This window comes from Haliaeetus leucocephalus, unplaced genomic scaffold, assembly GCF_000737465.1.
Source record: "Haliaeetus leucocephalus isolate CR32 unplaced genomic scaffold, Haliaeetus_leucocephalus-4.0 Scaffold195, whole genome shotgun sequence".
NCBI classification, from domain to species: Eukaryota; Metazoa; Chordata; class Aves; order Accipitriformes; family Accipitridae; genus Haliaeetus; species Haliaeetus leucocephalus.
Genome location: NW_010972631.1, coordinates 1175786 through 1203612, shown reverse-complemented (window position 1 = coordinate 1203612; position 27827 = coordinate 1175786). Strand labels below are relative to the sequence as shown.

Sequence of the window (27827 nt, the reverse complement as noted above, 5' to 3'; positions counted from 1 at the left end):
AGATGTATATATATTGTCAGTAGAATAGTCATAGATGTTTTCTGCACTGGCTTCAGACTCCTCACAAGTACCATGCTGCATAATGCTTTAGGTAGCCTATTTTTTAGTCTTAATAATGCTTAAAGCCTGTTCTTTGCAGCTCTGGATCCTTTTACCCAAGCTGCAGTGGAAGCATTTTCCAGACCTCCATGGCAGTGTTGTTCTTTTCATGGTTCTCATGCTGTTGTACTCACTGCCTTGCACCTGCAAACCTCGATAATGTTGTTATGATAAGTTCTCCTGGGAAGCAACTACCACTGGTGTGAGAATCATCACCCCTCCCTCCTTTTTCTTCATTCAAAGATAAGTTACTTAAATACTTGATAAATATTCTCTAGTAATATAGGTGCACAAAATTTTAACAGGCAATATGCAACATTTGTACTAGTGCTGTACTCTTCAGTCGCTGCTAACAGGGCCATGAATGGGAACAATCAATGCACAGGTCTTGATGAAAAGTATGGCAAAAAGTCATCTTCATCATCACCACGTGCTATGCTGGAAAGACCACTTCTATCCCTCTGTCTGCTTTTTAAACAGCAGGAACTCAGGAAATATATATTCAACATTGCACTGGGAAGGTATTTAGTCCTCTGCTAGAGTGCAGACCAAAGTGGACACTGTAGTAATTAAGCATGGCATTAAGATACTGGCTGCTGGTCTGGCAAAATGACAAGAGAAGGTGGGGAGGGAGGGAAGTGACCTAGAAGATGAGGTCAGGCAGGGAGAGCCCAAAAGTCAAGAACACATAGTGCACCTCTCCAACAGCATAGACAAACACATCCATGCAACAATTACATCACACAGCAAGTCTCTTCACAGACAAAAATCGGGAAGACTAAAGTACTGAACAACACAACAGTTCACGCTATGATAGCATTGCTGTTAATGTAACAACTGCCATTACTAAAACAGAAACCACTATTTCAAATTGAGTTTTGAAAGTAAAAAAAAAAAAAGCTTTACTGAAATACTGTAAGTCTTGGGGTTTCTTTAGTCAGTGAGGCTATGTTCCTTCTCCTAAGTGAAAGCTGACAGAAGGGAAAGTTAATTCAAAATATCTTTTCTTCTGATGGAAAGAGAAATTCTCTCTTCAGGAATAAGGCCCCATGTGGAACATGGGGAATGGACTCAAAGCAATGCCATGCCACAGATCCTTTTCAGTGTGCTCTTCACACAAGAATTCAGTTAAACCTATCCCAGGAAGGGCATCACAATTGCCCTGCCATTAATTCATTGCAAAAATCTTTGTCCTTTCAAGGAGCTTAAAGGTAAAAATCATGGAATAGACAATTGTTGCTGGGAAGAACAAACTCGCCTGTGAAGCAGGCTGTAGATTGGTTTTCCCTTAGTAAAACATAGCCTACAGATTCCCTCCTCTTCACCCACAGGTAGACCCTGTCCTTAGCATCTACTTACCACCATGTTTTTAATGAAGACTAGTTACAACTGTTCTAAGAGCAGAAGAAAGGTTAACACTCTGTTCTTCCTGCACAATTACTGCTATTTTTTTCCTCTGTATTGTGTAGCAGGACATAAGGTCCCATGACTTCAGAGTTTGGCACATTAAATCTACTATACCAAAAGGAATCATGCAAGCTAATACAAGGATTCAGCATTGGGTCTACCTCTGCCCTTTTTATTCTCAAAGGGCATAAATCTCAAGTTCACAACAGGAGATTTTCTACAATAGCTTCTAATTAAACACACATTTGTAGTGTAAGTAGTAAACATTTTATCTAAGAAGAGAAAAAAAAATAGTTTTGATGTTGCCCACATCTAACACTTACAACTTAGTAAGGTAGAATTAGGTCTTTACACAACAAGAACTACCCCAACAAACTGATTTTACACATGCAAGAAGCCCAGCTGAGTAGAAAGGGTCTGAGGTTTGCATGGATACTCTTTCATATCTATTAGCAGAGCAAGGCCTCTGGCCCCCTACTTTGAGATTTCTATTAACTTTTGCATGAATAAGAACACAAAAATAGCAAGCTCAAATTCTTTAAAATAGTCTTTCTGTTACGTATTTCTTTCTTCCACTGTGTGGCTCTAAGTTTTCACTCCCCAATGGCTCCAGAAGATTCCTAATGCTCAAAATGTGGCAGCTCAGACACACAGATATTGCTTCAAACTCAAACTAACAATCCTGAGTGTGACAGTCTGATCCCTTAAAACACAAATCCATGTCTCTTCATTTACAGTTTATCACATATATTTTTACACACATTTATATGGTTAAAGGTCTCATTTCACATGGGACTGTTCTGCTGAAAATTAAGTTAATCATTACTTACCAAATCAGCATAACTGATTAAAACAAATTTCTTGGAAATGGGATTAATTAAAAAAAAATCAGTCTCTTTTTCCTCAAGAAAATGCTAGCAATGCCGTGGTATTTTGGCTAGTTCTACTATATTAGCCAGGATTTGTAATAAGAAGAATAAAATAAAATGGTTTATTAAATCCTGAACAATCTGGAAAAATCCTTATTGGGGGGAAAAAGTATGCTATTAGCATGTTTATATTTCTACATAGCTTGAAAATATGTTGCAAACACGCAACAGATGGTCTGACGTTATTTGACGTGTTTTAGTTTTTTTAAATGATCTGCAGCCCCATCCTCTCTAAAAAAGACAGCTTAGCTGGGATTTGCCTGCAATTTATCAGTGAATTTAGACTGCATTTGCCACAGTCATAACAGCAGCTGCCTTGGCCCACCACCAGGCCTCGGTCACTTCCGAAAACATTATGTAAGCCCTACACCTAGCAGCATTAAAACATAAGTGTCATACTTCAAATGGTAAGAATATTTCAGTCAGATTTACTAAATAGGTTATAAGAACCAGGAAGATATCCTTAATTAATATTTAAAAGCTACAAATTATCACTGAAACTTTTTTTGCCTCTGGCTAAGAATTCTATTGCAAAAACCCATGATATATTATGCAGATGGTAAATTGTAGTACTTCAGACACCATAATATTTTAATGAACTGTTAACACATACATTAAAGGAACTAGTGGGAACAAGAATTGCTAAAAGAACATTATTTATTGTTTTTAAGAGAAGGAAGTGAAAGCAGAGAGACTGCTATTTCTAAAAGTGATCAGCATACTATTTGCTAAAGTTTACATGTAGATTTTATATAAAAGTATGCAGAAGTTCTAGAAGAAATGTATGAACTACATACTCTTAATGAAGCCTCCAATCAGCTTAACAGTACTGATTTCATGTTCAGACTATACCTGTACTTGCGCTGATAGAGTTCAAAGACACACCATACCGTTGCACTTGCTGGATCCTGGAATGCTCTAGCTGCACCATCCTGCTGGGGCTCACGTGAAGCTGCAGAGTGGTTCAATCCTGAAATGTTTGAGGGTCCAGCATCAGGCTTCCTGGATGCATTGACTTCTGCCTACAAGGAGTACATATGTATGCTTCAGAGACAAGATCGAAGTTCCTCCAAAAAGATCTGGCTTATTTTGGAATGTGTGTTTTAACGCATGGAGAATATGAGACTTACTGAAATGTAATAATCAAGTATGCCAACTGCAGTTTAATTACATACGAACAATTAAGAAATTCTCATTCCTTGGAAATAAGACTATAGATGTGCAAACACCAGTTTAAAAAATAATTTTGTTTGCGTGTAACAATAGGTATAACATTCAAAAAACACACAGATGTATAGAGCAAAAAAGAAAATTCTTTAGAAAATCCAGGACAACATTATGCCAGAAATAAAACCATTTTTAAAAACTTTTGTTTCTCATGTCCTTAAGTGAATGCTGACTACTGTTGTTACAAGTGAACTAATATAGCCTGTTTCTCAGCAGGGCTAACTAGCCTCCAGTAAGTGCTAATTTAATGTGGCTATACTGGTTCTAGTACTGAAGTTGCCTCACAGCCAGAGTGGACATATATGCATGGCACCACACTGTGTCAGGCACGCATACCTCAGTTTCCACTATTTAAATTTCAGCACAAGCAGAGCAAAAGAAAAAATACAAGTCTTACAATAGTGCTTTTGTACACATTTATAAAATGTCAAATAAGCATTCAATTCCCAGAATCTAGGTTTCACGTTTTTGGAAATTTCAGACAAGAGATCAGTAGTAACATGTAGAAGACCACGAACAAACCTGTTGTTAAAACAGTATATATGCCTGCAATAATCCATTGGGAATAGAAAAGGACATAACATCACAGTCCTGGACTGAAACACTTAAAAATTTATACACATTTAAAAAAAAAAAAAAAGTCATGACCAGATCAATTTTTATCAGCAAGCAAGTCATCTCCCAAGTCATATATCTAGATCTCAATTTATTATAAAGATGACAATTCCAAATCTAATACCTGCCTTCAAATGCAGATATAAGTAGTGGTAGTAGTAGTAAGAAATACAGTGTATTAGAAAACAACCAGCTATGCTGATAACAAGCTAATAAGATCACAAGATAATAATATTCTTTCATGATAGTATTTTGTGTGAGGAAATTAAATTCCCTGTTTCTTGATGTATATTACCTCAGGAGAATCTGAAAAACATGTCAATGAAACAACCTGAACATTAATTTAACATTTAAAAACACTTACAAACTGACAAAACTGCCTTCCTTTTGCACTTGACTATTATGAACTTTAATATTAGACAGGACAAGTTATGACTCAAATACGGACTAGCAACAAACCAACACAGGAATATGAATAATTTAGGCTGCAATGAACCTCTAGATGTCACCTGGTCCAACTCCCTCCTCAAAGCAGAGTCACGTTCAGTCAACTTTTGAGCATCTCCAACCCACAGGGTGAATTTCCCTTTCCCATATCCAGTTTTAAGTTGCTTCCCTGGAACCTGTGATCACTGCTTTACATACTTCTGCTTTTTCCAAGAAAAGCTCATTTCATCTTTACTGTTAATCTCTATAAAGCACATACACTACAAAATGTGAATTTGATTTATTTTAGTTTATGAAAGTACTAAGTCTAGTATGCTAGACTGAAGTCAGACTAGCATTCAAAACAATAAAGCACTTGAAAGTTCCCAAAACTGAACTATCTTTTTTGTCACCTAGTCTCTCTATTCTCAGCCCTTACCTTCAAGGAAAGAAGATGAACATACGTATTTGTTTGCACAGCAAGGTTTTGGTAGCAGAGGGGGCTACAGGGGTGGCTTCTGTGAGAAGCTGCTAGAAGCTTCCCCCATGTCCAACAGGCCCAATGCCAGCCGGCTCCAAGACGGACCCGCTGGTGGCCAAGGCTGAGCCCGTCAGTGGTCGTAGTGCCTCTGGGAGAATAGATTTAGAGAGGGGGAAAAAGCCCTGCGTGGCAGGAACTTCAGCCGGAGAGAGGAGTGAGAAGATGCGAGAGCACCAGCCCTGCAGACCCCCAGGTCAGTGCAGAAGGAGGGCAGGAGGTGCTCCAGGTGCCGGAGCAGAGATTCCCCTGCAGCCCGTGGTGAAGACCATGGTGAGGCAGGCTGTCCCCCTGCAGCCCAGGGAGGTCCACAGGGGAGCAGATCTCCACCTGCAGCCTGGAGAGAGAGGACCCCATGCCGGAGCAGGGGGATGCCCGAAGGAGGCTGTGACCCTGTGGGAAGCCCACACTGGAGCAGGCTCCTGCCAGGACCTGTGGCCCCATGGAGAGAGGAGCCCATGCTGGAGCAGGTTTTCTGGCAGGAGTTGTGTCCCCACGGGGGACCCACGCTGGAGCAGTCTGTGCCTGAAGGACTGCAGCCCAGGGAAGGGACCCACGCTGGAGCAGTCTGTGAAGAACTGCAGCCTGTGGGAAGGACCCACGCTGGAGAAGTTCATGGAGACCTGTCTCCCGTGGGAGGGACCCCACGCTGGAGCAGGGGAAGAGCGTGAGGAGTCCTGCCCCTGAGGAGGAAGGAGCGGCAGAGACAACGTGTGATGAACTGACCCCAACCCCCACTCCCCATCCCCCTGTGCCACTGCGGGGGAGGAGGTAGAGAAAATCGGGAGTGGAGTTGAGCCTGGGGAGGAGGGAGGGGTGGGGGACAGTGGTTTTTTTAAGATTTGGTTTTATTTCTCATTATCCTACTCTGATTTGATTGGTAATAAATTAAACAAATTTCCCCAAGTCGAGTCTGTTTTGCCCATGACAGTAATTGGTGAATGATCTCTGCCTGTCCTTATCTTGACCCATAAGCCTTTCGTTATATTTTCTCTCCCCTGTCCAGCTGAGGAGGGGAGTGATAGAGCAGCTTTGGTGGGGACCTGGCACCCAGCCAGGGTCAATCCACCACAACAAATTTAAAAATAATAATGAGGGTGAGTGGAGAACTGATTTTACTGCAAAATATGCCTTGTGATGGCAACATGTAGATAACCCATATTGTTTTCTAGTAATGCGTATGCTATTAGTTGTCTATCTTTTGGTTTTTGGTTTTGTTTTTTAAAGCCGAATGGAATTTATGGCATATAGCACCTAAAATGGACAAAACAATTTGCAAGTCAATGTAAAGTTGATACAAAACAGTAAAGTTGTATTAAACCAGACAGGAATAAAGGTGGAGACTCTAGAAACAGGAAAACTGTAATGAGGAAATGTGGTTCGTTATTTTTTCTCCTGAATTTCATATTCCTTTCTCAATACCACACATGGGGTTTTTTTATAAGTTACCATTTCGCTTAAGGCTGGTATGAAATAATTTCTCATAATCCTAGGATCATCTAGAAAAAGTTAGGATATCTCTTCTTTAAGGATCAAGATAATGCAGAGACCGCTAGTATGTTTCCAAGTTGAGAGGCGCTCTCAAATTACACACTCAATCAGCAGTCTGATGTTAAATCTTACCCCATAAATTGACTTGGAATATATCCAAATGATTGAAAACTTTTGTATTCCCTGCTAGTAATTCATACTATTAGTTTACTACAAACACATCAATTGAATGCCTCAGCTTAACATCAAACAATAACAAAGTCAAGCTAAGCAGAGAAGCAGGAAGCTTAAAAAAAACCCAACCCCTAAAATTTTATTTGAGAAAGGGAGGGAAGGTGCAACCAGAGGACAGACTTGATTTACCTTGTAAAAAACCCACAATGGATTGGAAAAGGCTGTAGAAACCTGAGGCTTTTGTTCATTTTTCCCTTGCTGAGTGCTTGTTCTTAGGAGGTGGAGTTAAGTATGTGGATACATGGGACGCACCAATATTCTTTAAAGATTGATGTCCCCAAGTCTTTCATTTTAAAACTGAAAAAGGTATGAAATGCAAGTTAAGAGTTCTTTCTAAAAAAAATTATACTCTGATATTTTTAGAATTTCTGTGAAAATTAGCAGTTCTTAAGTAAAAATTAATCCTACACTTTTTAACCCATATATATTGTAAAAAAGGCAGGAGCAGGCAGTCCATTGCTTCTCTGAGTAGCTCAACTTTAAAACTCTGTCCCTGTATCTCTTCATCTTTGTAAAATATTTTGAGATGTTTTTATCATAAGCATTATTACACACAGATCCAACCATGTCAACATGTCTAGATGTGAGATCGCACAGGAATATGCAGGTCCTGAAAAACTTGCAGTAATGCTCAGGCAATCTTTACTCTCATGGCACGCACACAAAAAAACCAGTAGTCTTTAGGACAGTGTTAGGAGAACATCGGTGGTAAAAGGGGACATATTAGCATCCTGACCTTAGTGAGGATATATTCTGCACCAATGCCACATTGTCATAATGTATTTCACTGTAGTTCCCTGCCCTCATGCACAGCAGTCTTCCTTAGTGGCTGATTTAAGAGTTTAGAGGAAAACCCAGTGAAAAACAACACTGTGCATGCAAGACATGCAATTTTCTAAGGCACATATTTGGCTAAACAAACCTTACTTTCACTGAAACACAAGCTAGAGAACACATTTCTGGGTAACGGCAACTTCCATTCCAGAGTTCAACTTTCAGTATCTTCAGCTGCAGAGTAGTTCAAAAGAATTTGCAACCATTTTTCAGTAGGAATATGTTTTATTCCTTCCATAAGCCAGAAGGGGGGGGGGGAATCACAAAGGAAAAAAAATTTAGGTTAGCTTTGCCCAAAGTTTCCTAACACTTTTATGATAAGGCTAATTCTGGAGAATTTAATCAAGTTATTAGTGACGGAAAAAATAGAAATAAAAGCAACATAGTTACGCAGTTCTTACCACAATGCTCACCACTGAAATTAAAACTAATCAATCAGTGCTTGAGATGCACAATTTATTAATTGGCTCATTGCAAGAGATCCATTCCTATTTTCCTGTTTCAGACTATCCTAAAAAAAATCAGGTTTCCATGTAGTGATTGATGAAGGTTTATGAAATGATGAATGTTTCTAAAATTTACAAGTGTCCCCCCCCCGTTTTTTTTTTTATTCTATACAACAGAGATAAAAGTTTAAACAGTGACTTCACCTTGAAGCTAATTTGCCTGGCAAGTTCTTTAGCCTCCTTGTCCGCCTGGCTTGACACACTTCCGGATGTTAGTGGTAAGAGGGCTGTCTTCATAGATGTGCCACACATTTCACAACAGAAGTCTTGTGACCTGGCCACAAATGACATAGCTCAGAATAGCATGTTCTCGTAACGTTCTTGTGTGCTTGTTTAAACAAACTATTTGCAAAACAATCCACAGAAAGACAAGTGGTGTCAAGACCAGTAGCTTAAAAGTACTTCCCCCTGCCCCAAATCACACTGTCTTGAAAAAATATGTTGAGAATTATCTATACTACAAATACACATTCTCTCATGTTGTTTAGGAAAGTATTAACAACTGACTTGCATATTGCTATTATCTATATTTTATTAATAATTTGTTACATTTTAAAACTTACCTTATACCGGCAGCAAATTAAAATTGTAAATTATAAAGACCTAACTATTATTACAAATATTAAATTGGACCCAGGAGCTTGAACCTTAAATCCAGGAATTTCAGCTTCTCCAAGAGCACTGCCTTTCCTCCCCTGCACTCATAATTTGTCCATAGGGCATACTGCAGGCAGCTCTCCAGGACAATGAGAAACCACACAGCCTTGATAGTACAGTACCAAGACCAACCCACGAAACCCTACCTTCTCAGCAGGGTTTATTAGCTTTGACTCAGTGCCATGCTAACAGGAAAGCTGCAGCTTCCAATTTGTAGGCAGGTGTGAGCTTTTTCTGCCTGTACTCTGAGCCAAATAATGTGCTAGTTACAATTTGGAATACAGTAACTTTGCTTATTAGATAGAGATAAGGCCTTTCAAGTACCTTCTCCTTCCCAGATGGGAAAGGAGAAAGACCAAAAAAACCCCCACAGGTATAAGATTTCATTTAAGGATAATCATAGAATAGTTGAGGTTGGGAGGGACTTCTGGAGACCATTTAGTCCAGTCTCCTTGCTCAAAGCAGGGCCAAACAGAGCACGTTGCTCAGGTCTGTTTCCAGTCACATTTTTAATACGTCCAAGGATAGAAACTCCACCACCTCTCTGGGCAACCTGTGTTAGTGCTTTGACCATCTTCACAGTAAAAAAAGTGCTTTCTTGCATTCGGATTGAATTTTGTGTGTTTCAGTTTGTGCCCATTGCCTCTCGTCCTGTCGCTGGATGCCACTGACAAGAGCCTGGCTCTGTCGTCTTTACAACTTCCTTTCAGATATTGGTACACATGGATAAGATCCCCCTAACCTTCTCTTCTTCAGGCTGAAACTCTCAGCTCTCTTAGCTTCTCCTTGTATGAACCATGTTCCAGCCCCTCAGTCACCTTCATGGTACTGCACTGGATTCACTCCAGTAAGTCCGTATCTTTCTTGTACCCTGACCCGGACACAGCCCCAACCTGGACCCAGCACTCCAGACATCTCAGCAGTGCTGAGTACAGAGGAAGGATCACCTCCCTCGACCTACTGGCAATGTTCTTCCTAATACAGCCCAGGATACCATTAGCCTTCTTTGCTGCAAGGGCACATTGCTGCCTCATGATCAGCTTGGTGTCCACCAGGGTCCCCGGGTCCTCCCCTTCCAAGCTCCTTTCCAGCTGGTCGGCTGGTGTTATTCTTCTCCAGGGGCAGAACTTTGCTCTTCTCTTTGTTCAACTTTATCAGACTCCTCCAGCCCATTGAGGTTCCTCTGGATGGCAGCACAACCTTCTGGTGTACCAGCCACTCCTCCCAGTTTTGTATCATCTGCAAACTTGCTGAGGGTGCACTGTCCCATCATCCAGGTCATGAATGACACTGAATAGCACTGGCCCCAGTATTGACCCCTGGAGTACACCAGTAGTGACCATTCTGCAGCTGGACTTTGTGCTGCTTACCACAATCCTTTGAGCCAGGCAGCTCAGCCAGTTCTTAATCCAGATTATGGACCCCACTTAACTAGGCTGTACTTCATGAGTTTTTTCTATGAGGATACTAAGGAAGAAGCATCAAAAGCCTTGCTAAAGTCAAGATAAACAACATCCACTGCTTTCCCCTCGTCCACAAAGCTAATGAATTCATCATAATCACAAATCTAATTTTAAGTTAATTTCCAAATTAATTTCCTAAAAATCATTCAGAAACAGTTGCTTCAGACTTTTTAGTTGTTGTTTCATCATCATCATCATCATTATTATTATTATTTACTTAAGGGAAATGATGCATCATTATTTTGGTTGTTTTGTCCCCCACTTACACTTACTATCAATTCCATCATACTCATTTTCCCTCCACACTGCAGTTACCACTGTATCACAATGTTAATTACATCTCTAAGCCTGAATTTCAGATGAACCTCTAATTTGACCACGCAATGCTGGAAGGAACCCAGCCCTCTCAAAGTATTTTGTTTGACCGTAAGTTCTGAGTTTGCACAATGTTCAGGGGGGGGAAAAAAAAAAAATATATATACGCACACACAAAGCATAGAACTTTTTTTACATTTGGAATAAATGCAAAAGAACAGATTGAAGTGACTGACTTTCTACTCAATGCCTCACCCTAAAAGACAGTGTGTATATATATGTATATATATATATATGTACCTACAGTAACAAACTTAGTACTTACTTCTTTGCAAGAGCTCTTCTTTCTTCTGGTGTATAATCCAGAGATCCTATTGCTCCTTCACCTTTGGTTGGCATAAATCCAATAATAGCTAGTAAAGCTGTTCTTACTAAAATGGGAAAACAGAGATACAAACAAGGTTGCAGAAACAACTGATATTTTATCTCACTCTACACTCAGTATAGAAAAGTTGCAGTTCTGCATGCAAAACTTCATTTTGTCCAAAGGAGTAGTCTGAATTTCATACAAGCAGCACTGGGTTTTTTGGTACACAGCAAGGCTTTCTTCATTTTTTAAACTTCAAATTATAAATGAAAGGTGAGGCCTTATTCTTCCATCAGCCAACACAGAGAAGAAAAGATAAGTTGTCACAAAAATGTTGCATCAATATAATAATTATGAGTTCCAGACTTTAAAAATGGGTTCTGAAGAAAAAAAAGGTAAGGGAGAATTAACATATAAATGGGGGGGGGGGGGGGGGGGGAAGAGGAGGATTCATAAGGCATTCTTCTTTTTGTGTATGCTTTCTACTAGACACAATTTCTGCAATTTAGTGCACACAAGCTCAGTGGTTTTCTTTTATGCAGTGTACCACAGAATTTGTTCCTTTTATGGCATCATGCTGGGGAAGGAGCTTACTTAAAAATACTAATAACAGTTCATAACAGAATTGTCATCTTTTGACAGTATCTATCCTTCAATTTTGTTTTACATAGTCATGAAATTTAAGAATTCAAGACACTTTGCTAGTAGATTTGGTAAATAAATATCACATGAAGATAAGTACCACAAAACAGAGACAGGATATTTACATGTCCTACTTAGAGGACAGTATTTTCTACTCTTTAAAAAAACATAGGAGATTTTACAAAAGTTGAAGAGTGGTCTGCTAGAAAATTCCTAAGATCTTACCAACATATTTTAAAAGTGCAACTGATATCCAAAGAAATAACTGATATACTGTACTCAGCAAAACTAAAATTATATAAACACAGAAATATTGCCTTGGATGAATTGTGCCAACTCTCAGTTTCTGTGATAACAAAACTTTTTAAAAAAGGTAGAAAACATTCAGTTGTTCTGAACTCAGACCATATTGGCTTTCCCCTTGAGTGTTCAGAAGTACAGCATCAAAATTAAAAGCTGACCACACTCCCCACTATCAATATTCAAGCTGGTTTTAGGGATTATACAAAAACAAGGTAAAGTAATAAGATTTAAAGTATTTTCACATAAGAACAATTTAAAAAAAAAACACAACAAAACCACCAAAGAATATTCTAAGTAGTCTGAGAATTCTTACTGCTTGTGCATCCAAATAAATAAGAGCTTACTATCACCCCAGTTTCTCAACCCTTTCACTCCACATTTAATACCATTCCCAAATCCTATGTCACTCTTTCACTACTTTACATTTCTCAAATTCTCCCATACTTTTATTCCCTCAAAATCTGTCTCCTCTTCTGCTATAAACATTCTTTGTGAGATTTTTTTCAGTTTAAAGAGCTAGTTGCTTGATGGGGTGTCCTGGTTTCAGCTGGGATAGAGTTAATTATCTTCCTAGTAGCTGGTACAGTGCTATGTTTTGAGTTAGGTATGAGAAGAATGTTGATAACACTGATATTTTCAGTTGTTGCTAAGCAATGTTTAGTCTAAAGTCAAGGATTTTCCAGCTTCCCATGCCCAGCCAGCAAGAAAGCTGGAGGGGCACAAGAAGTTGGCACAGGACACAACCAGGGCAGCTGACCCAAACTGGCCAAAGGGGTATTCCATACCATGTGATATCATGCCCAGTATATAAACTGGGGGGAGTGGGGGCAGGGGGAATCGCCGCTCAGGGACTAACTGGGTGTCGATCGGCGGGTGGTGAGGAATTGCACTGCGCATCATTTGTACATTCCAATCCTTTATTATTATTGTTGTCATTTTATTAGTGTTATCATTATCATTATTAAGTTTCTTCTTTTCTGTTCTATTAAACCATTCTTAACCCATGAGTTTTGCTTCTTTTCCCAATTCTCTCCCCCATACCACTGGGGGGGGGGTGTGGAGTGAGTGAGCAGCTGTGTGGTGCTTAGTTCCTGGCTGGGGCTAAACCACAACATGGGGGTAACATTTTCCAAATAATAGTTACTTACTACTCCATGAAGGCTGCCATGTTTCAGGATGATGCCCTGAGATGCTTAAACAAATTTTCTTCCCCACTTCAAACCTGCCATTGGCCTTCAAAGGAAGAAGGAGGATATAACAAAACATGTTGGAAGTTAACTCTTGGGTTTTGGTACAAGTTGTAAAAATCATGGTTGAACAAATCTATATGCAAACAATACTTCATAATTACATTACTGCCAACCTCACAAAATTTGGATTCAGCTTTCTGAACAAAGAAGTCTGCCATCTGCCTCTATTCATGCATGAAGAAACCCTTAACTGATACCTCACTTGTCCCAGTGTGACACGGTGGCTTTCCTGTTGCTTCTGTAACCCACACGCCACATGCAGAGTGCCTGAAAAGCGATAGCTCTGTGAAACTGTACACACATGTGGGCCTTTGCCCCAAACCGTATGTCTGCCCTCCTACATGCAACCAATGTCTCCAACAGACACCAAGTGGGCCCATGGAGAGAACAGGAGGTTAGACAATCACATCAGCAATGTGATTACTCCTGGAGGAAATTTTCATTTATTAGGTACAAAGCTTCATGTTACAGAATACCAGAATTACAGAATACCAGAGTCACCTTGGAAGTCTTCTGGTCTTAAATTGGCAGCATTGACTGTATTATGCCACCTTTCTTAAAAAATAAAATGACCTTAAATGCCAAGAATCTGTCTCTCAGACACCTACAGTTAAATTGATCACATAAAAAGGAAAAACTAGTAAACGTGCTTACCGTCAGCAAAATAATGCTGGGTGGTTTCATAGGATATTCAGGTGGTAGTACTATTCGCCCGTGATAAATCCCTCCATCGAAATCTGAATCTGGAGGGCCTCTAACAGTAAAGTGCCATTCAAAAAGATTATCCTAAAATGCCCCCACGAGAGGGAGAAGAAAAAAAAAGAAGGAAGAGTGTGTCAAAGTAGAAGACAACTAAACACTATTCCTTGAACAAGGACAGACTAAAGAAACAGTGCATAGCAGAAGTTTTAAGAAGGCAAAATCAAAAGGAGAGTAAGATAACCAACACAGTATTAAGATTCTGGTTAAAAGGATAAAATATTGTAGCTTTCTGGTAATTTTCTTACCTAATGGCTTTGCTGAAACCCTCAAATTCATTATTCAAGCTCTTCACTCTATTTGTATCAATTATGACAAAAGTTTTATTACCCAACAGATGGAAAACTGAGTCAACTAAGGGAAAACTGGGTCTTTGCCCCAGCGAATAATAATTTCTGGAGAACTGAGGTGAGACCCACACCAAGAAAGAACATTAATGACAGCCTTCCCAAAGCCCCTTCCATGCCCAAGTCAACACAGGGACTCAACTCACACCCCAGAGAATTCCCATCCTTTTTTGCTTCTCCATAAACAATTTTGAACAACTACTGTGCCCTACTGCACAACAGGTACACTTTGAAATTTGGAATATTATTTTCATTGGACATATAACTTCTTTTTAAGCATTATTTCTTCGGGGTTCTGTGTTTAGCTTTGTGTATTAGATCTCGTGATGCCCACAACTTTCTGAATACTTACAAGCAGGACAACTCCCACTGTTAGGACAGGAGACCATATGAGGCTTGCTGTCAGTGAATGAGATCTCTCGACTAATGCTGAATGCTGATATCACAGGGCTGTCACTGCCCACCTAGTTACAATTTTTTCAAGGATGGGAGGTAACTGTCAACATTTCCAGCATTTCCTTTCATCTGCCACTGTTCTCTTCCCAGTGAGTCACCGTTCTAACCCAGAAATAAGACCTTCATGTAAGTTACAAGTAATAGCATGAATTAAACCTTACATTTCACCACAGGAAGGGGAAACACAAGGTACAAACAAAAACTAGTCGATAATGAGGTATATTTGATAGCACCCAGGAACATGCTATTTTCTGTAAGCATATTAAGTGTGTTAGGGCTTCCTATGAAAAGCTAAATCAAACCCTCAAACTGAATACCACAGAACACTGCCTTTTTTATCATTCCAGTGAAATAAGAAGGGGTTTCTATTTAAGCTTCTAACCACCAGAACTTCATTGTCCTCTCAGCCCAAAAACTTAACTGAGTGTTTAGAAGACTTCAGGAAGCTACTATTTAAGAGGAATCTAAACATTCTCTCTTGCAATGCATCCAGAATTGCACCCATTTATGTTTTTCAGGGGTTTTGTATGCAAAATAGTGAATCCTCATAGTTCACCTAGGTTGAAGTGTTTGGTTGAGTGTACTGGGTTTGCATGGCAAGGTTTTGGTAGCGGGGGTGCTACAGGGGTGGCTTCTGTGAGAAGCTGCTAGGAGCTTCCCCCATGTCCAACGGAGCCAATGCCAGCCGGCTCCAAGAGGGACCCACTGCTGGCCAAGGCCGAGCCCATCAGCAATGGTGGTAGGGCCTCTGGGAGAACAGATTTAAGAAGTGGGGGGAAGGACTCACATTGGAGAAGTTTGTGGAGGACTGTCTTCCGTGGGAGGGACCCCACGCTGGAGCAGGGGAAGAGTGTGAGGAGGAAGGAGCGGCAGAGATACCGTGGGATGAACCGACTGCAACCCCCATTCCCCATCTCTTTGTACTGCTGGTGGGGAGGAGGTAGAGAAAATTGGGAGTGAAGTTGTGCCTGAGAAGAAGGAGTGGGGTGGGGGAAAGGTGTTTTAAGATTTGGTTTTATTTCTCATTACCCTACTCTGATTTGATTGGTAATAAATTAAATTAATTTTCCCCAAGTTGAGCCTGTTTTGCCCATGATGGTAATTGGCGAGTGATCTCTCCCTGTCCTTATCTCGACCCACCAGCCTCTCCTTATATTTTCTCTCCCCTGTTCAGCCGAGAGGGGGAGTGATAGGGCGGCTTTGGTGGGCACCTGGCATCCAGCCAGGGTCAAACCACAAGAGTTGAGCAACTCAGCAACTGAGCCAGATGTCAGGTTCGGGTGCAAAAAGCTTGACTTAAACATAATGCATTCATGTAATGTCAGGAAGAAGGAGGGGAATAAACATATTATACCTGTGTGATAAAATTACTCAGATGCAACATAAACCCAGTATTATGTACTTGCACTAACAACCTGGAACTACAATACTGTTCAAGTAGAATTCTGCTGTTGATTTCCACCATAGGACAAAAAGAACTGAATCAATTTCAAACGGTCTGCTATTATCCAAGTACGTACATTTTAAATACATATGTATACAGAGAACTTAAGAGTATATATAACACAGCCTAATTACGAGCTCTTGCAAACATATAGAGAAACAAACCTCCAAAGGCTGTGCATGATAATGATCTGTAGGATCCTTAAGTTCTGCAGCCTCTTTCATCAAACGTTTGACAGCTGAAAAAAGAAAGTGTAAGAAATGAAAATAAAGAAAAAAATTAATATGCATTGCATACAAAAAATACATAAACATTTCTTGAAGAGCTCCTTTTAGCTAACTAATCTTCATCAGCACATCCCAGTTTCTCCATTGGAGTTAATAATCCAAAACACAATATAAATTACTCACACTGAATAAATCTTAAATGAGTTATACAAGCACAAAGTTATGAAAAGTATGTTGCACAGTCACAGAGTTTCTCAACACTGAACACTGGGACTAAAGTAGTTTTACATTAATTGCACCAAAGACACGAGGAAAAACATAGGTGTCATTAACAGTGTTTCAGACTTTAAATACAAGATGTACAAGACTAATAACCTCAATATTTTATCATTAAGGACATCATGTGCATCTTTAAACAAATGCTGAAAAGCTTTATCCTGACACCTCCCGTGACTATCACACGACTACTCCCTTAATTATTCCAAAGGAGGTCACGATAAGATTTGAGAGAAACCAACACATTGGCAGTACAAGGAGATGAAGTATTAAACTAGATTTGAAAACACGTATGCCCAGCCAGAAAAATTTACCCAGGGCCTTTGTAATTTGAACCTAATACTGAGTGTGGACACACTGATATTTTTCTATCCTTAATTCAGGATAGGCATTAGTTACCCTCTCCAATCTTCTAATTCAGAACCACCACCATCATCTGTATTTTCTGCATCTCCTTTTTCCTTCCCCTTTAGTATGTTCTGTTACATCACTTGTCCTGCCAGGTGCCCTCATGTGCATCATGCATTAATGCCTAATAAAGAACTCAGCCAAACTGAAGAGCAGACTAAACGTAAGAACTACAGACATGAAATTCAAGGATGCCACCTCATGAATAAGACTAGGTAGAAAGTTCTTACTCCTTCCTACTTACTGGAAAAAGTGCAAATACCAGTTACCTCTTTCAGCAACTACATAGGAACAGGACCCCTTAATCCATCCTCCACAGTCAGGTCAAAGCACGGATGTCCCACCCACTCATGTAATTATCTAACTACAAAGAAGGAGAAACACTGACCAAATTCCCTTACATTGTAAGCCTAAAGATATGGTGAAAGTGAACCATAGTTCCTCAGTTTACAAAGCCTGGCATCACCAGCTGACTGTAGGCTGTGTAGCATGCTCAGACTCCAGGGCTTCACTCGCTTTCATGATGCTGTCAGGGAAGCCACTCTAACCCTCCTGCAGAGAAATTTTGATTTCAATCTACTGCGAAAAGTTCTTTTCCTCCTTCACACTTCTTGACAGCTATAAACAACAGCTCAAAGTTTGAGAATGTCACTTCTTACAACCCAAAAAGCAAACAGACTATGCGGAAATTTGCTGCTGCCAGTTGTCCCAATTGTGCTGCTGCCAGGGGGAGGTGTCAGTCAAACACCCTGCAGAGCCCACGAGGTCACGTCACAGACAGCAGCACTCGGGCTCCACTGAAAAGCAGTTTGCCTCTTTCATCTGCATTAAGGTTTACCGGTTCATTAGCGAGCAATAATAAGAAAACCAGTCTGGACCAGAAAAGGCTTCAGACCCAGCGCTGCTTCACAGCCAACAAGCCTGGACACTTGCCTTCAGAAGAGTGGCGCACACCAGGGTGAGCTAATTCAGGAGCGAATACCCCATGAAGTAAAAGGGTAACCATGAGAAAACTGAGAACGTATATAACGAAGCCTAATGAAGACAGAATAGTCGTGGACAAGGCAGACAACTCTGTTACTGAGATTTCCCAGACAAGGGACCCAAGATAGAAAAGAAATGCAGTCCCCCTGTATCAGCATCACGTGCAGTTACCCATGTTAACTTAGGGAAAGCTAAGTATTAGAGGAAAAAAAAAAAAAAGTATTTCAGGACCATTCTACAAAAGTCTACCGACACCCAAAGAAAGGTTTGTACCCAGCCCACCAGCCTAAAACTGGGCAAAGGATCTTTGGCAGTGCACATTGGCACTTTGGATCTGTCCCAAAAGGAATAGCCTTTTTACCGCTTTAGCTCCAAGGCTGTCCCCAGTGCTGAGCGCCAGCAGCTGGCAGGCAGAAACAGAGAAAACAAGATTTTGAACTGAGAACAGAGGCAGCAGCCAGGTGGGGACAACAAGCAGGTGGGCTCCTGTTAAGTAGAATTTAAAACAGAAGCAGTTTAAAGCACGTTTTTCTAACATATTTTTGTATTTAATTAACAGTGACAGTGACACTGTGTTTTTCATAGCATTATTTTATTATCAAGAAGCCAGACTATAGATATTTTAAGCCAGCAAAAAATACACTGAAAGAATATGAAATACTATTCCATTCTTGGAACATGAAATACAGAAAAACATACAATTTAGCTTTTGTATACCATAGATATAACTTTCTTAGAAGTTTTCAGTATTAGGCAACCTAGGATATCTTAAGAAAAAGAAGCACATGTATATGAAGAAAAGCTGAGAGAGTCAGGGTTGTCCAGCCTGGAGAAGGGTATAGGGAGACCTTACTGTGGCCTTAAAATACTTACAAGGGGCTTGTAAGAAAGACAGAGAGTGACTTTTTACCACAGCCTGTAGTGACAGGACAAGGAGCAATGGTTTAAACTGAAAGAGGGTAGGTTTAGATTGGACATAAGGAAGAAATTCTTTACGATGAGGGTGGTGAGGCACTGGAACAGGTTGCCCAGAGAAGTTGTGGATGCCCCCTCCCTGGCAGTGTCCAAGGCCAGCTTGGATGGGGCTTTGAGCAACCTGGTCTAGTGGAAGGTGTCCCTGCCCATGGCAGGAAGGTTGGACTAGGTAAGCTTTGAAAGTCCCTCCCAACCCAAACCACTCTGTGGTTCTGTTTCCACATTGCTGAAAAACACCAACTGACAGGCTGCAGAGAATAGCCTGGACTGACAAAGGTTCATTCCGAGAACGTGCAATCCAGTGAAGAAAGCATCGAATTGTTTGTTCTTTAAGCATAGCTACAGTATTCATGAACACAGTCCCTCCTCTAGCTACTGAAAACTGCAATGGAAGAAACGTAATTCACAAAGTCTGCCTGCAATGAGTACATGACTTTCTTATCCAAACTTCATTAAAAAGAGTTTTGATACAAAATATGGTATTTCAACCCACTTAAAATCACACTGAGTCATCTGAGCAAACGTTTGGCAATGGCAATTCTGAAAAATAAGAACAGTTTGGGCCCATTCAAAATAAAGAATTGCAAACTGTCAATAAAGTAAAAAGGTATCACTAATTCAGCCAAAAAAAATTCAAATCAAGACATTCAATTTGTCCAAGACAAATTTGAGAGACAAAATAATCAAGGTATTTTTTAATGTGGCATGACTGTCATCATGAAAAATAACCATGCTTTCACAGGTACACTTGACAACTATTTATCATAACGTTCACTGAAATTAAATACTGCAGAAATTAAGTTTCTGGGCTAACTAGAGAGCAAAGGAGAGTTCCCATCCTGGCAGGAGGTGTAGGAGCTCTCCACTGCTCTGGGGAGAAAAGGAAAGAGTGGGTGCTATGGGCCAGAAGCTCTGCTAGACAATCTGCCCCTTGTATTACACCACACTTACCAAATTTTTCTGAAAAGCAGAACATGGATGTTAAAAATCTGAGAATCAAATTTAAAGCTACCAGCTTGCTTTAGGATTGAGCAGCAGCGGAATAACACAATTAATAAGCAAAATTTGTGTAATGTATGCATGTATGATTTGTAGATTTATTTCTGTCAAAAACTGTGTCCTGGTCAAATCCTACTTCTTATTAACATTTACCTTAAGCTATGCTGAAATTTCTGTTCAACACAACTGCTTCTCTTGGTTATATCTTGAAGTCACATTCAAGTACTCCTGCTATCATGCCCAACTAGACTGGTCTGTACCTCACGGCCCAGGAAGCCCTTCTGTACACAGAAAATGCAAGTGATCAGTCTTCATAAATATCAGTATTACCGCTTAAAGAGATGACAGGATTTGAACATCGGTGGTGTTCTCTTAGTGAAATATCATGCCTCATTTTTAAAGAATCTGTTATCATGAAAATAAAAATAGTCTTAAAGCAATTACATTTAGCATTACAGAGCTTTGTTTTGTTAGTAGTCTTCTGTATTTAACAAGGAAGGATTTTAGTTCATTTTTACATTATCAGTGAACAGCACACGTGCAATCAAATGAGCTGACCAAGGTTATATTAATGTAAACATAGCACACAACATTGCAACAGGATTTATTTCAGCATAGCAAAGTTGCATGCCTTTTGCTCACTGGAAGTTCAGAAAATCGGATGCAAGTTCCAACCCCCTCCAACACTCAAAAACCAAAACCCGAGACACTGTTACAAGCTTCCTGAAGATCTGCCACAACTTGTCTACAAAAGGCAATGGTACTCAGGTACAAGAGCTCGGCAGGAGAAAGAGCTGGGTGAGGGCAGTGCTAGAGGTGAGGTGGGTGACACTGTAATCAAACCCAAGTTGGGAAGCACGGGGAGGGTGAGGTCTCAGTTCAGCAAGGCTCAGCCTCTACTACTTCATCACATCAAGAGACAGCATTTCATGCACACGAAGATGACTGCAGGATCATCAGTGAAACAAATTCATATTTAAGTGATATGGGTTGTGCGTGACAGTATCTTCCTCAAGTGGATAGCAACCATTTAATTCTACCAATCTGCAGTTCTTCTGTTTGAAAAAGAAAGTACATAATAAACAAATGAATAAAGGAACCCGAAACAGCTGGCATAAAGCTAGAGATCTGCTAACCTTTCAAGCTGACTTATCTGATCTGGAAAAAAAAAAGGAATAAAACAACCTGACAGCTTTTACTACTTCAGCAAGTGCTTTCTACTTTCTGGCTTTTTTTAACGGCTGCTATTATTTTTTTTTTCTTCACCTTTAAGATTTAGAGGTCTATGCAGCAGAAATACAGAAAAAGTAGCAACTCTTTCCCATGGCTCTGCTGACCAAGACAGCATAATTAAGGATGCAATTTACTTACCGAATTCAGGTTTTCCAATGAATTAGTAAAACTCTTATAAAAAGAGTTTCTCTGGGGTGAAAGGGTTTATAACTACTCAACCCACTTGAGGTATTAGTAAAATACAAGTCATCTTCATTACTTGTTTGTCTATTAATGATGCTAAAATATTAGACAGTAATATTAGAAAAATAAAAAAATTGAAACCGCACAAACAATTTGAGACAAGCATCAAGGCCCTTCAATTAGATGATGCGTATGTCACGGATAACATTTTGGGAAAGTCTTTTTAAATCCAGCTGGCTTTGGTTTTTCCCCCTCCCCTCAACACCCGACCATGGAGCCAAGAGTGCCTGACCCATGGCCGGTAACCGCTGAGCAACTTCCGAGCTCACAGTGCACAGTGTCACCTGCTCAACCACCACCAGTCCCCGCAGCCACCCAAAGCACCTGGGAACCCATTCACCCAGACTGCCTGTATTCGCATTCAAAAGAAAATCCTGTTTACTAATGGTAAGTTTAAATTTCACATAAGGGGAAAAATAACAGTGAATCCCAGTCAGTCAGTAGTTCAACTGCACAGTGACTGGATCACACAATAAAAAAAAAGTGAGGATTAAATTTGTGTAAAGTACATAGGATTTCTTGTAAGATGACAACACTCGATGAGCTTTGACATTTTAAGTCAAAAAATCACTTTAAGTGATGTGGTCACTAAAGCATGCACGAAAACACATTTAAAGCAAAGAGTCATAGCAGACCGGAGAGTTATGAAATACTGTTACTACAGCTCTTTAATATGGAGAATGGTATTCTTTTAAGTAGTGTTGTACTCACTAGAGAATGGTTTATTAAATCTAAATATACAGAGACTCCAACGGGTTCACAGCAACCTGCACAGTGTCACTAGGTAACTGTGTGTCACCTACTCTATTGTGGATGTGATTTTCCTGGACAGCTTAGAACCTGTGAATGATATGTGATCATTAGTGAATTAAAAAACAGTAAAAGGGGGACAAAAGGGGCTTGAGACAAAAGTACTCTGAAACATAAATTACAATCCTTTTGCAGAATAGAGTGTCAAATGGTATCTACTCTAGAAATAAACCCATGTTACCACAATTCCAAGTGAGCTCCACATTACTAATGCTCTTCTCCTCTACCTCTGCATTCCTTGTGTTTATTCATTTTGCCCCCACCTTTCTTAACCCTTCTGAGTTCACATCTGTCTTTAAATAGATTTTTTAGTTCCCGTATATATTTCTGTACATCATTTCACAAAAACGTGGCTGTATTTTCATAAAAATTTGCATAGCAGTTTATAGTCACTTGATTTTAAATCAAGACGACTTTTAAAGTTTCACTAGGACCAAGATACCTAATCTTTATTCATAAAAACCCCACACGTTCCAGTCACATCCAAACAAAACAAAATCCCTGGAAGACAGATGAAACTTTCAGTTGGGTGTGTCCTTAAAGCACTGATGAGGAGAACATACTACGTAATCTGTTTCTTTAAAACTCTTTTCCTAAGCATTCCCTACTGCCTCTGTCTATGATGGGACAGTGGACTACACAAATCTTCGCTCTGACAACTCAGCAACAGAAGTATATAGAAACAGGCATATGTGCAACAGACCATGCAAAGATTTCCAGATTTTTCAGTCTTCTGGAACTAGAAAGCCTGCAGCAGAAGCAACCCATAATGCTAACAATCCTTCCCATACTGCCAGCAACCACCTTATCAAACCTACATCCTCCAGTGCTAGAGGAATGAACAAAATGAAGAAGAGTTAAAACTTCAGTCTCAGGTGAACAGCATCACCAATTTAAAGTCATCTCTACCAAAATCTACTATAGTTTCAACTTGATTTTAAACGTCATAATCCATGGAATGCTGTTTCGCCATATTAGAGAAATCACGCTTCTCTGTCTAAATAAAAGCAAATGGAGACAATGAAGTCGTTCATCATTCACCGCTTCTGTGATATTCTCCACTGCTGATCTTGCGTAACAAGACAAAACAACTGTTCTTACAAAACCAAAATGTGCGATTGCAGAACTATAACAACTGCCTAGGGCAGCCATAGGTTCCAAAACGGCATTTATTTCAAAATTTGGTTTGACAGTTCCTTTGACTTCTGCTACAAAACAAATGGAAACACTGTTTGCCAAGAGACAGGCCAGCTGCTTTACATCTTCACAGCCTCACATATATCCTTTCGCAAAACCCACAAGCCTCCTGTACTCATATAAAGTGTTGACAACTGTAAAAAAAAAATACTTTTAATTAGACTATTCTCTCTTTCCTCTCACCCTCAGAAACGACAAACCTTTAGTCCCCATTTCCCTCAGAGCAGCAGGAAGTACAGTACTCCTCCTACTCCTCCTGTAGTTAAAATTCGAAAGAATTGTTCAGTCAACACAAAGGGAGATAAAACTTATCAAATGTAAGGTGCTTGTTGAACACACAAATATTAAACAATGTCTTCAGCTTTAATAAATTTTTAACATCCATTCAACTTTTCTATTTTTTAAAAATTCTATCTTTATTTCATACATGGAAGGTAATAAGCAGCACGGTACCTACTGCCTATTTTCTTTTAACTGTTTTTTATTAACAAAGAATTGACACATGCTTGTTGACAAGGAACACTTCTTACTGGTAAAAAATATGGAGCGGAGAAAGAAATATAATTTGTAGGAAAAACAGTAATGTATTGAAGATGACAGCTAAGAGGATCACAATCTCTACGCATTGTGTTCCCTGTGTGTTCAAGATCCAAAAGCACTGTCCCTGTGCAGCAAATGCAGGACACACACACCATGTCTCCCTCCACATGCTCTCCCCAGTCCTCCAGTGCCCTCGCTAATCAAATTCTAGATGAAAACAAACAAAAAAACCCACCCAAAACAAAATAAAAGCACTGTTGTTTATGGGCTCTATGTGAGTCACTGTAAGTAGCTGTTCATAATTCTTCAAGTGTGTCTGTGCTAATACCCGCTCAGAAGACTGGTAACATCCTACATGAAAGAGGGAGACTGTCACTACAAAAATAGTGACTACAAGATTTGGTGTCTGATCTTGCAGCAGACTAAGGGTCACAGCTCTCGGAAAAAAAAGTAAAGAGATTATTCCAAGTAGCTGCCTTATAAATTTCAGAAAATAGGGATGTTCCTGAAGCATGAAGAGGATGAAGTCTGTGCTTTAGTCAGCTGAGCTTTAATATTGATGGGAGAGGTTTATCAGCCATATGGTAGCAGGCTGATATACATTGACTAATCCATTTTGAAATCCTAAGACAGAAAATAGCTTGCCCTTTTACAAGTGCCAAAAATAGACACAAAAATATGAAGGAACAGCTTAAAAGGCTTTGCCTTATTGAAGCAATACAAAGAATCCTGAAGTGTGGAGTGTGAATTTTCTTCCCTTCCAAAATTAATGGTCTTTCAGGGAAGGAATAAAAAAACCCACGCTCATAGATAGTGTGAGGAGACAGCTTCAGGTGAATTCCCCCATACCTTCTTGCCCTTATAGAAGGTAACTAACCAACAGGAGCCAGCAGCAGCTTAGCACAGCACGCTCACCAAGCCCAGACCTGCAGTGGCCACGATGTGTACCTACAGTAAACCAAGAGCTGCCAGAGCACCAGCTGTACTGCCTCTCATCGACAGAGACACAGTGTGCAGGGGAACAACTTGTTCCATGCTGTGGAGAGTTACCATCTTTTAGATACGTTGGGATGGACTAACACTAGCTGGAGAAACTGGGATAAGGAAGAAGATGAATATATTGAATAGGAGCAATTAGCAGCAGGACAAAGCTGTGCAGCAATATTGTTCTTTATGTGGTCTATTTGAAAGCACACAAAAAGAAAGGCACTAGAGAGCCTAACTGATCCTCATTCATCAGTCTGGTTTAGCACACCTAGGCACAGAAAAGGGATCCATGTAGCCATGTATAACCATAGAAGAACTTCAGCTCCTGTCATAGCTCTACAGCAGAACATGCCTTAAAAGAAGACCAATAGAAGCACAAGTTTCTTTTAACAAAATTTTCCTATTTAAAATGTGTCTTCCTCTACAACATTTTGGATAAAGTCTACTATAAAATAACTTATACTAAAACTCTAAGTAGTATTTGCTCTTTTTGAAACTAGTGAGCAGATGGAAGTCACCATCTGCAACCAGAGTTTGCGCAAGTCCAAAAGCAGATTTCAACAGGAGAAGCCTCTTGTGCAGGTACAAAACGATTACTTTTTTTCCCACTCTGTCTCAAGAGAGCACATTCCAGATCCTTAAAGCTGACCTGGACCTAAAGGTTAGCAGCTTGGTTCTTCCTCTATTCAAATCAGAGCAACTAGAACAATGGGCACAAGGACAGCTTCTAGTTCTAAAGCCTTAGAGGGCTTGGTTACCAAAATAATTCCTTCAGTCCACAGATGACACAATCATTTGAAATAGGAAACACGGTGGATTTGGTTTTATGTATTTCAGTGCATTTACATTAATTAAAGCCACTCTAATATTACAACACTCTACATTTCCATTTTAAGCCTTAGCTGACTAGCAAGTGTACGATACCATCATCATTAAATTGCACATGTAACTGTAACAAGATAAGAATTTGTAAAACATATACAAAAACATTAAATAATTGCATATGTTTATCTACCTGGTTAGCAAGAAAAGTGCCAGACTAAAAGCAATGGCTATACATAATTACAGTGAACTCATTTTAATGGACAGCTACTGTTGAAGAAACAGTATTTATTTAAATCTTTCTTGGTATTTATTCAATACCTTTTTGACCATCTTTTTTAATGGAAGATTTCAGGCATATTAAGTGACTATTGAAATGAGTGTCTTAAATCATATTATAGAGATTTAAAAAGTGATTTAAATCTTTCATAGACTTTCAGCGTCCATATGGAAAGAAATAATTTAATACACTAATATGCTATAGACCATGTTTAATTTGGGGAAGCAATACTGACCCACTGTATGAATCATTCACCTTTGCCAAGTAAGGTTCATTTTGCTATGGAACAGCACAAGTGCTCAAAATCAATTCCAGTAAAAGTAATTTGCTCTTGAAAACAAGGGGGACTAGTAACAACAGACGGCAAGAACATTTCTAAATTAAACCACAAATATTTGCCCTCTCCACCCGGATCCCCAGAGCACGTCATGGAGCACACCAACACTATTTCCAATGACGTGGCAAACCGTAATTAGTGAGCATGTTCATGTGGCCTTGTAAATTCACATATGCAACATATCCAGCATATCTCCCTTAAAAAAAAAAAAAGTCTTCCTTCCTGATATTTTAAACTATAACAATTACATCATTTGCTTTGTGATCTTTCTTCTCTTTCAGTTATGCAACATGGGTGTGAGGGCAAGGGACATAATTTAGCAACAGATACATCATCCACATGAGGCACGTTTTGTAAATAAGCCTACCATTTACCTTTGTAAGGTACAAGTCATCACAATGTTAAGTTTCTCCCCACCTCCCATGCTGGTAATTGGACAGCATGAGTAAGGAATAAAGCCACTATTCATCATAATAATATGAAGCAGAGAATAAGGGAAGGCAGAGGTAGGACTGCAACCGACACACAAACCCAACTAGCCCTTACAAGCTGCAAAAGAGGTTTTGCTTTAGCAGCAACAGGCCTCCTGCTGCCCATGCAGCTCCCAGGGGGTGAAGGCGAGCACAGCTGGTCAGGGGCCACTGCTCCAACACAGGGCTGCGGGAGGGACCCCACCTGTCCTCAGTTTCCCCTCCTAGGGAGCAAAACTTTCCCTTCCAGCGCTGGTTCTCAAGACATCTCCTACATCTCTTGAGGCATCCCTCTCGCTTCAAGGATTCAAAAAAGAAAGGAGTTGTAAGGCATGAGTTTTAACACGGAATCCCACGAACAAACACACACACACGCATGTAAATATGGCGCGCACATTAACACTTCTGTAAAACAAACTCACGCCACACAGACTAAGCTATCGTTGGCAGTCTGTCCCCTCACACGCACCCACTTGGAAAGCAGGCAGTACCCAGGGGAACAGGGAACAGCCACCTGACAAAAAGTTCAAAGGTACGCTTCCACGAACCGGCAAAAAAGCGTGCGCATACCTCCCCCCCGGGTATCCAGGGTGTTCTAAACCGAATTACAGCTCGGAGGGAGTTTTCACGGCCACGGCACTGGGAAGCCGAAGCGACCCAGCCGGCCTCCGCCTGAAGGCCTCCCCGGCGCGCAGCTGACCCACACCCGCGGGCACCGCCGCGGCCCGGC

The 27827-nt window shown here is 40.1% G+C and overlaps 1 protein-coding gene across 6 annotated transcripts in view; it reads right to left on the bottom strand.

The window, feature by feature from the left end:
• The window catches only part of UBE2J1 (ubiquitin-conjugating enzyme E2, J1), a 57927-nt gene that overhangs the window by 6300 nt on the left and 23800 nt on the right, over positions 1-27827 (bottom strand). For 5 of the 6 annotated variants that reach the window (XM_010565690.1, XM_010565688.1, XM_010565694.1 and 2 more), the window contains 6 exons: positions 16474-16547; positions 13958-14089; positions 13202-13286; positions 11067-11172; positions 8451-8580; positions 3326-3457 (listed from right to left, as the gene is read on the bottom strand). In XM_010565690.1, the coding sequence (XP_010563992.1) occupies positions 3326-3457; positions 8451-8580; positions 11067-11172; positions 13202-13286; positions 13958-14089; positions 16474-16547 (659 nt within the window). Of the gene's footprint in view, positions 1-3325; positions 3458-8450; positions 8581-11066; positions 11173-13201; positions 13287-13957; positions 14090-16473; positions 16548-27173; positions 27395-27827 lie in introns of all 6 variants that reach the window. The other variant, XM_010565692.1, reaches the window with a different exon arrangement.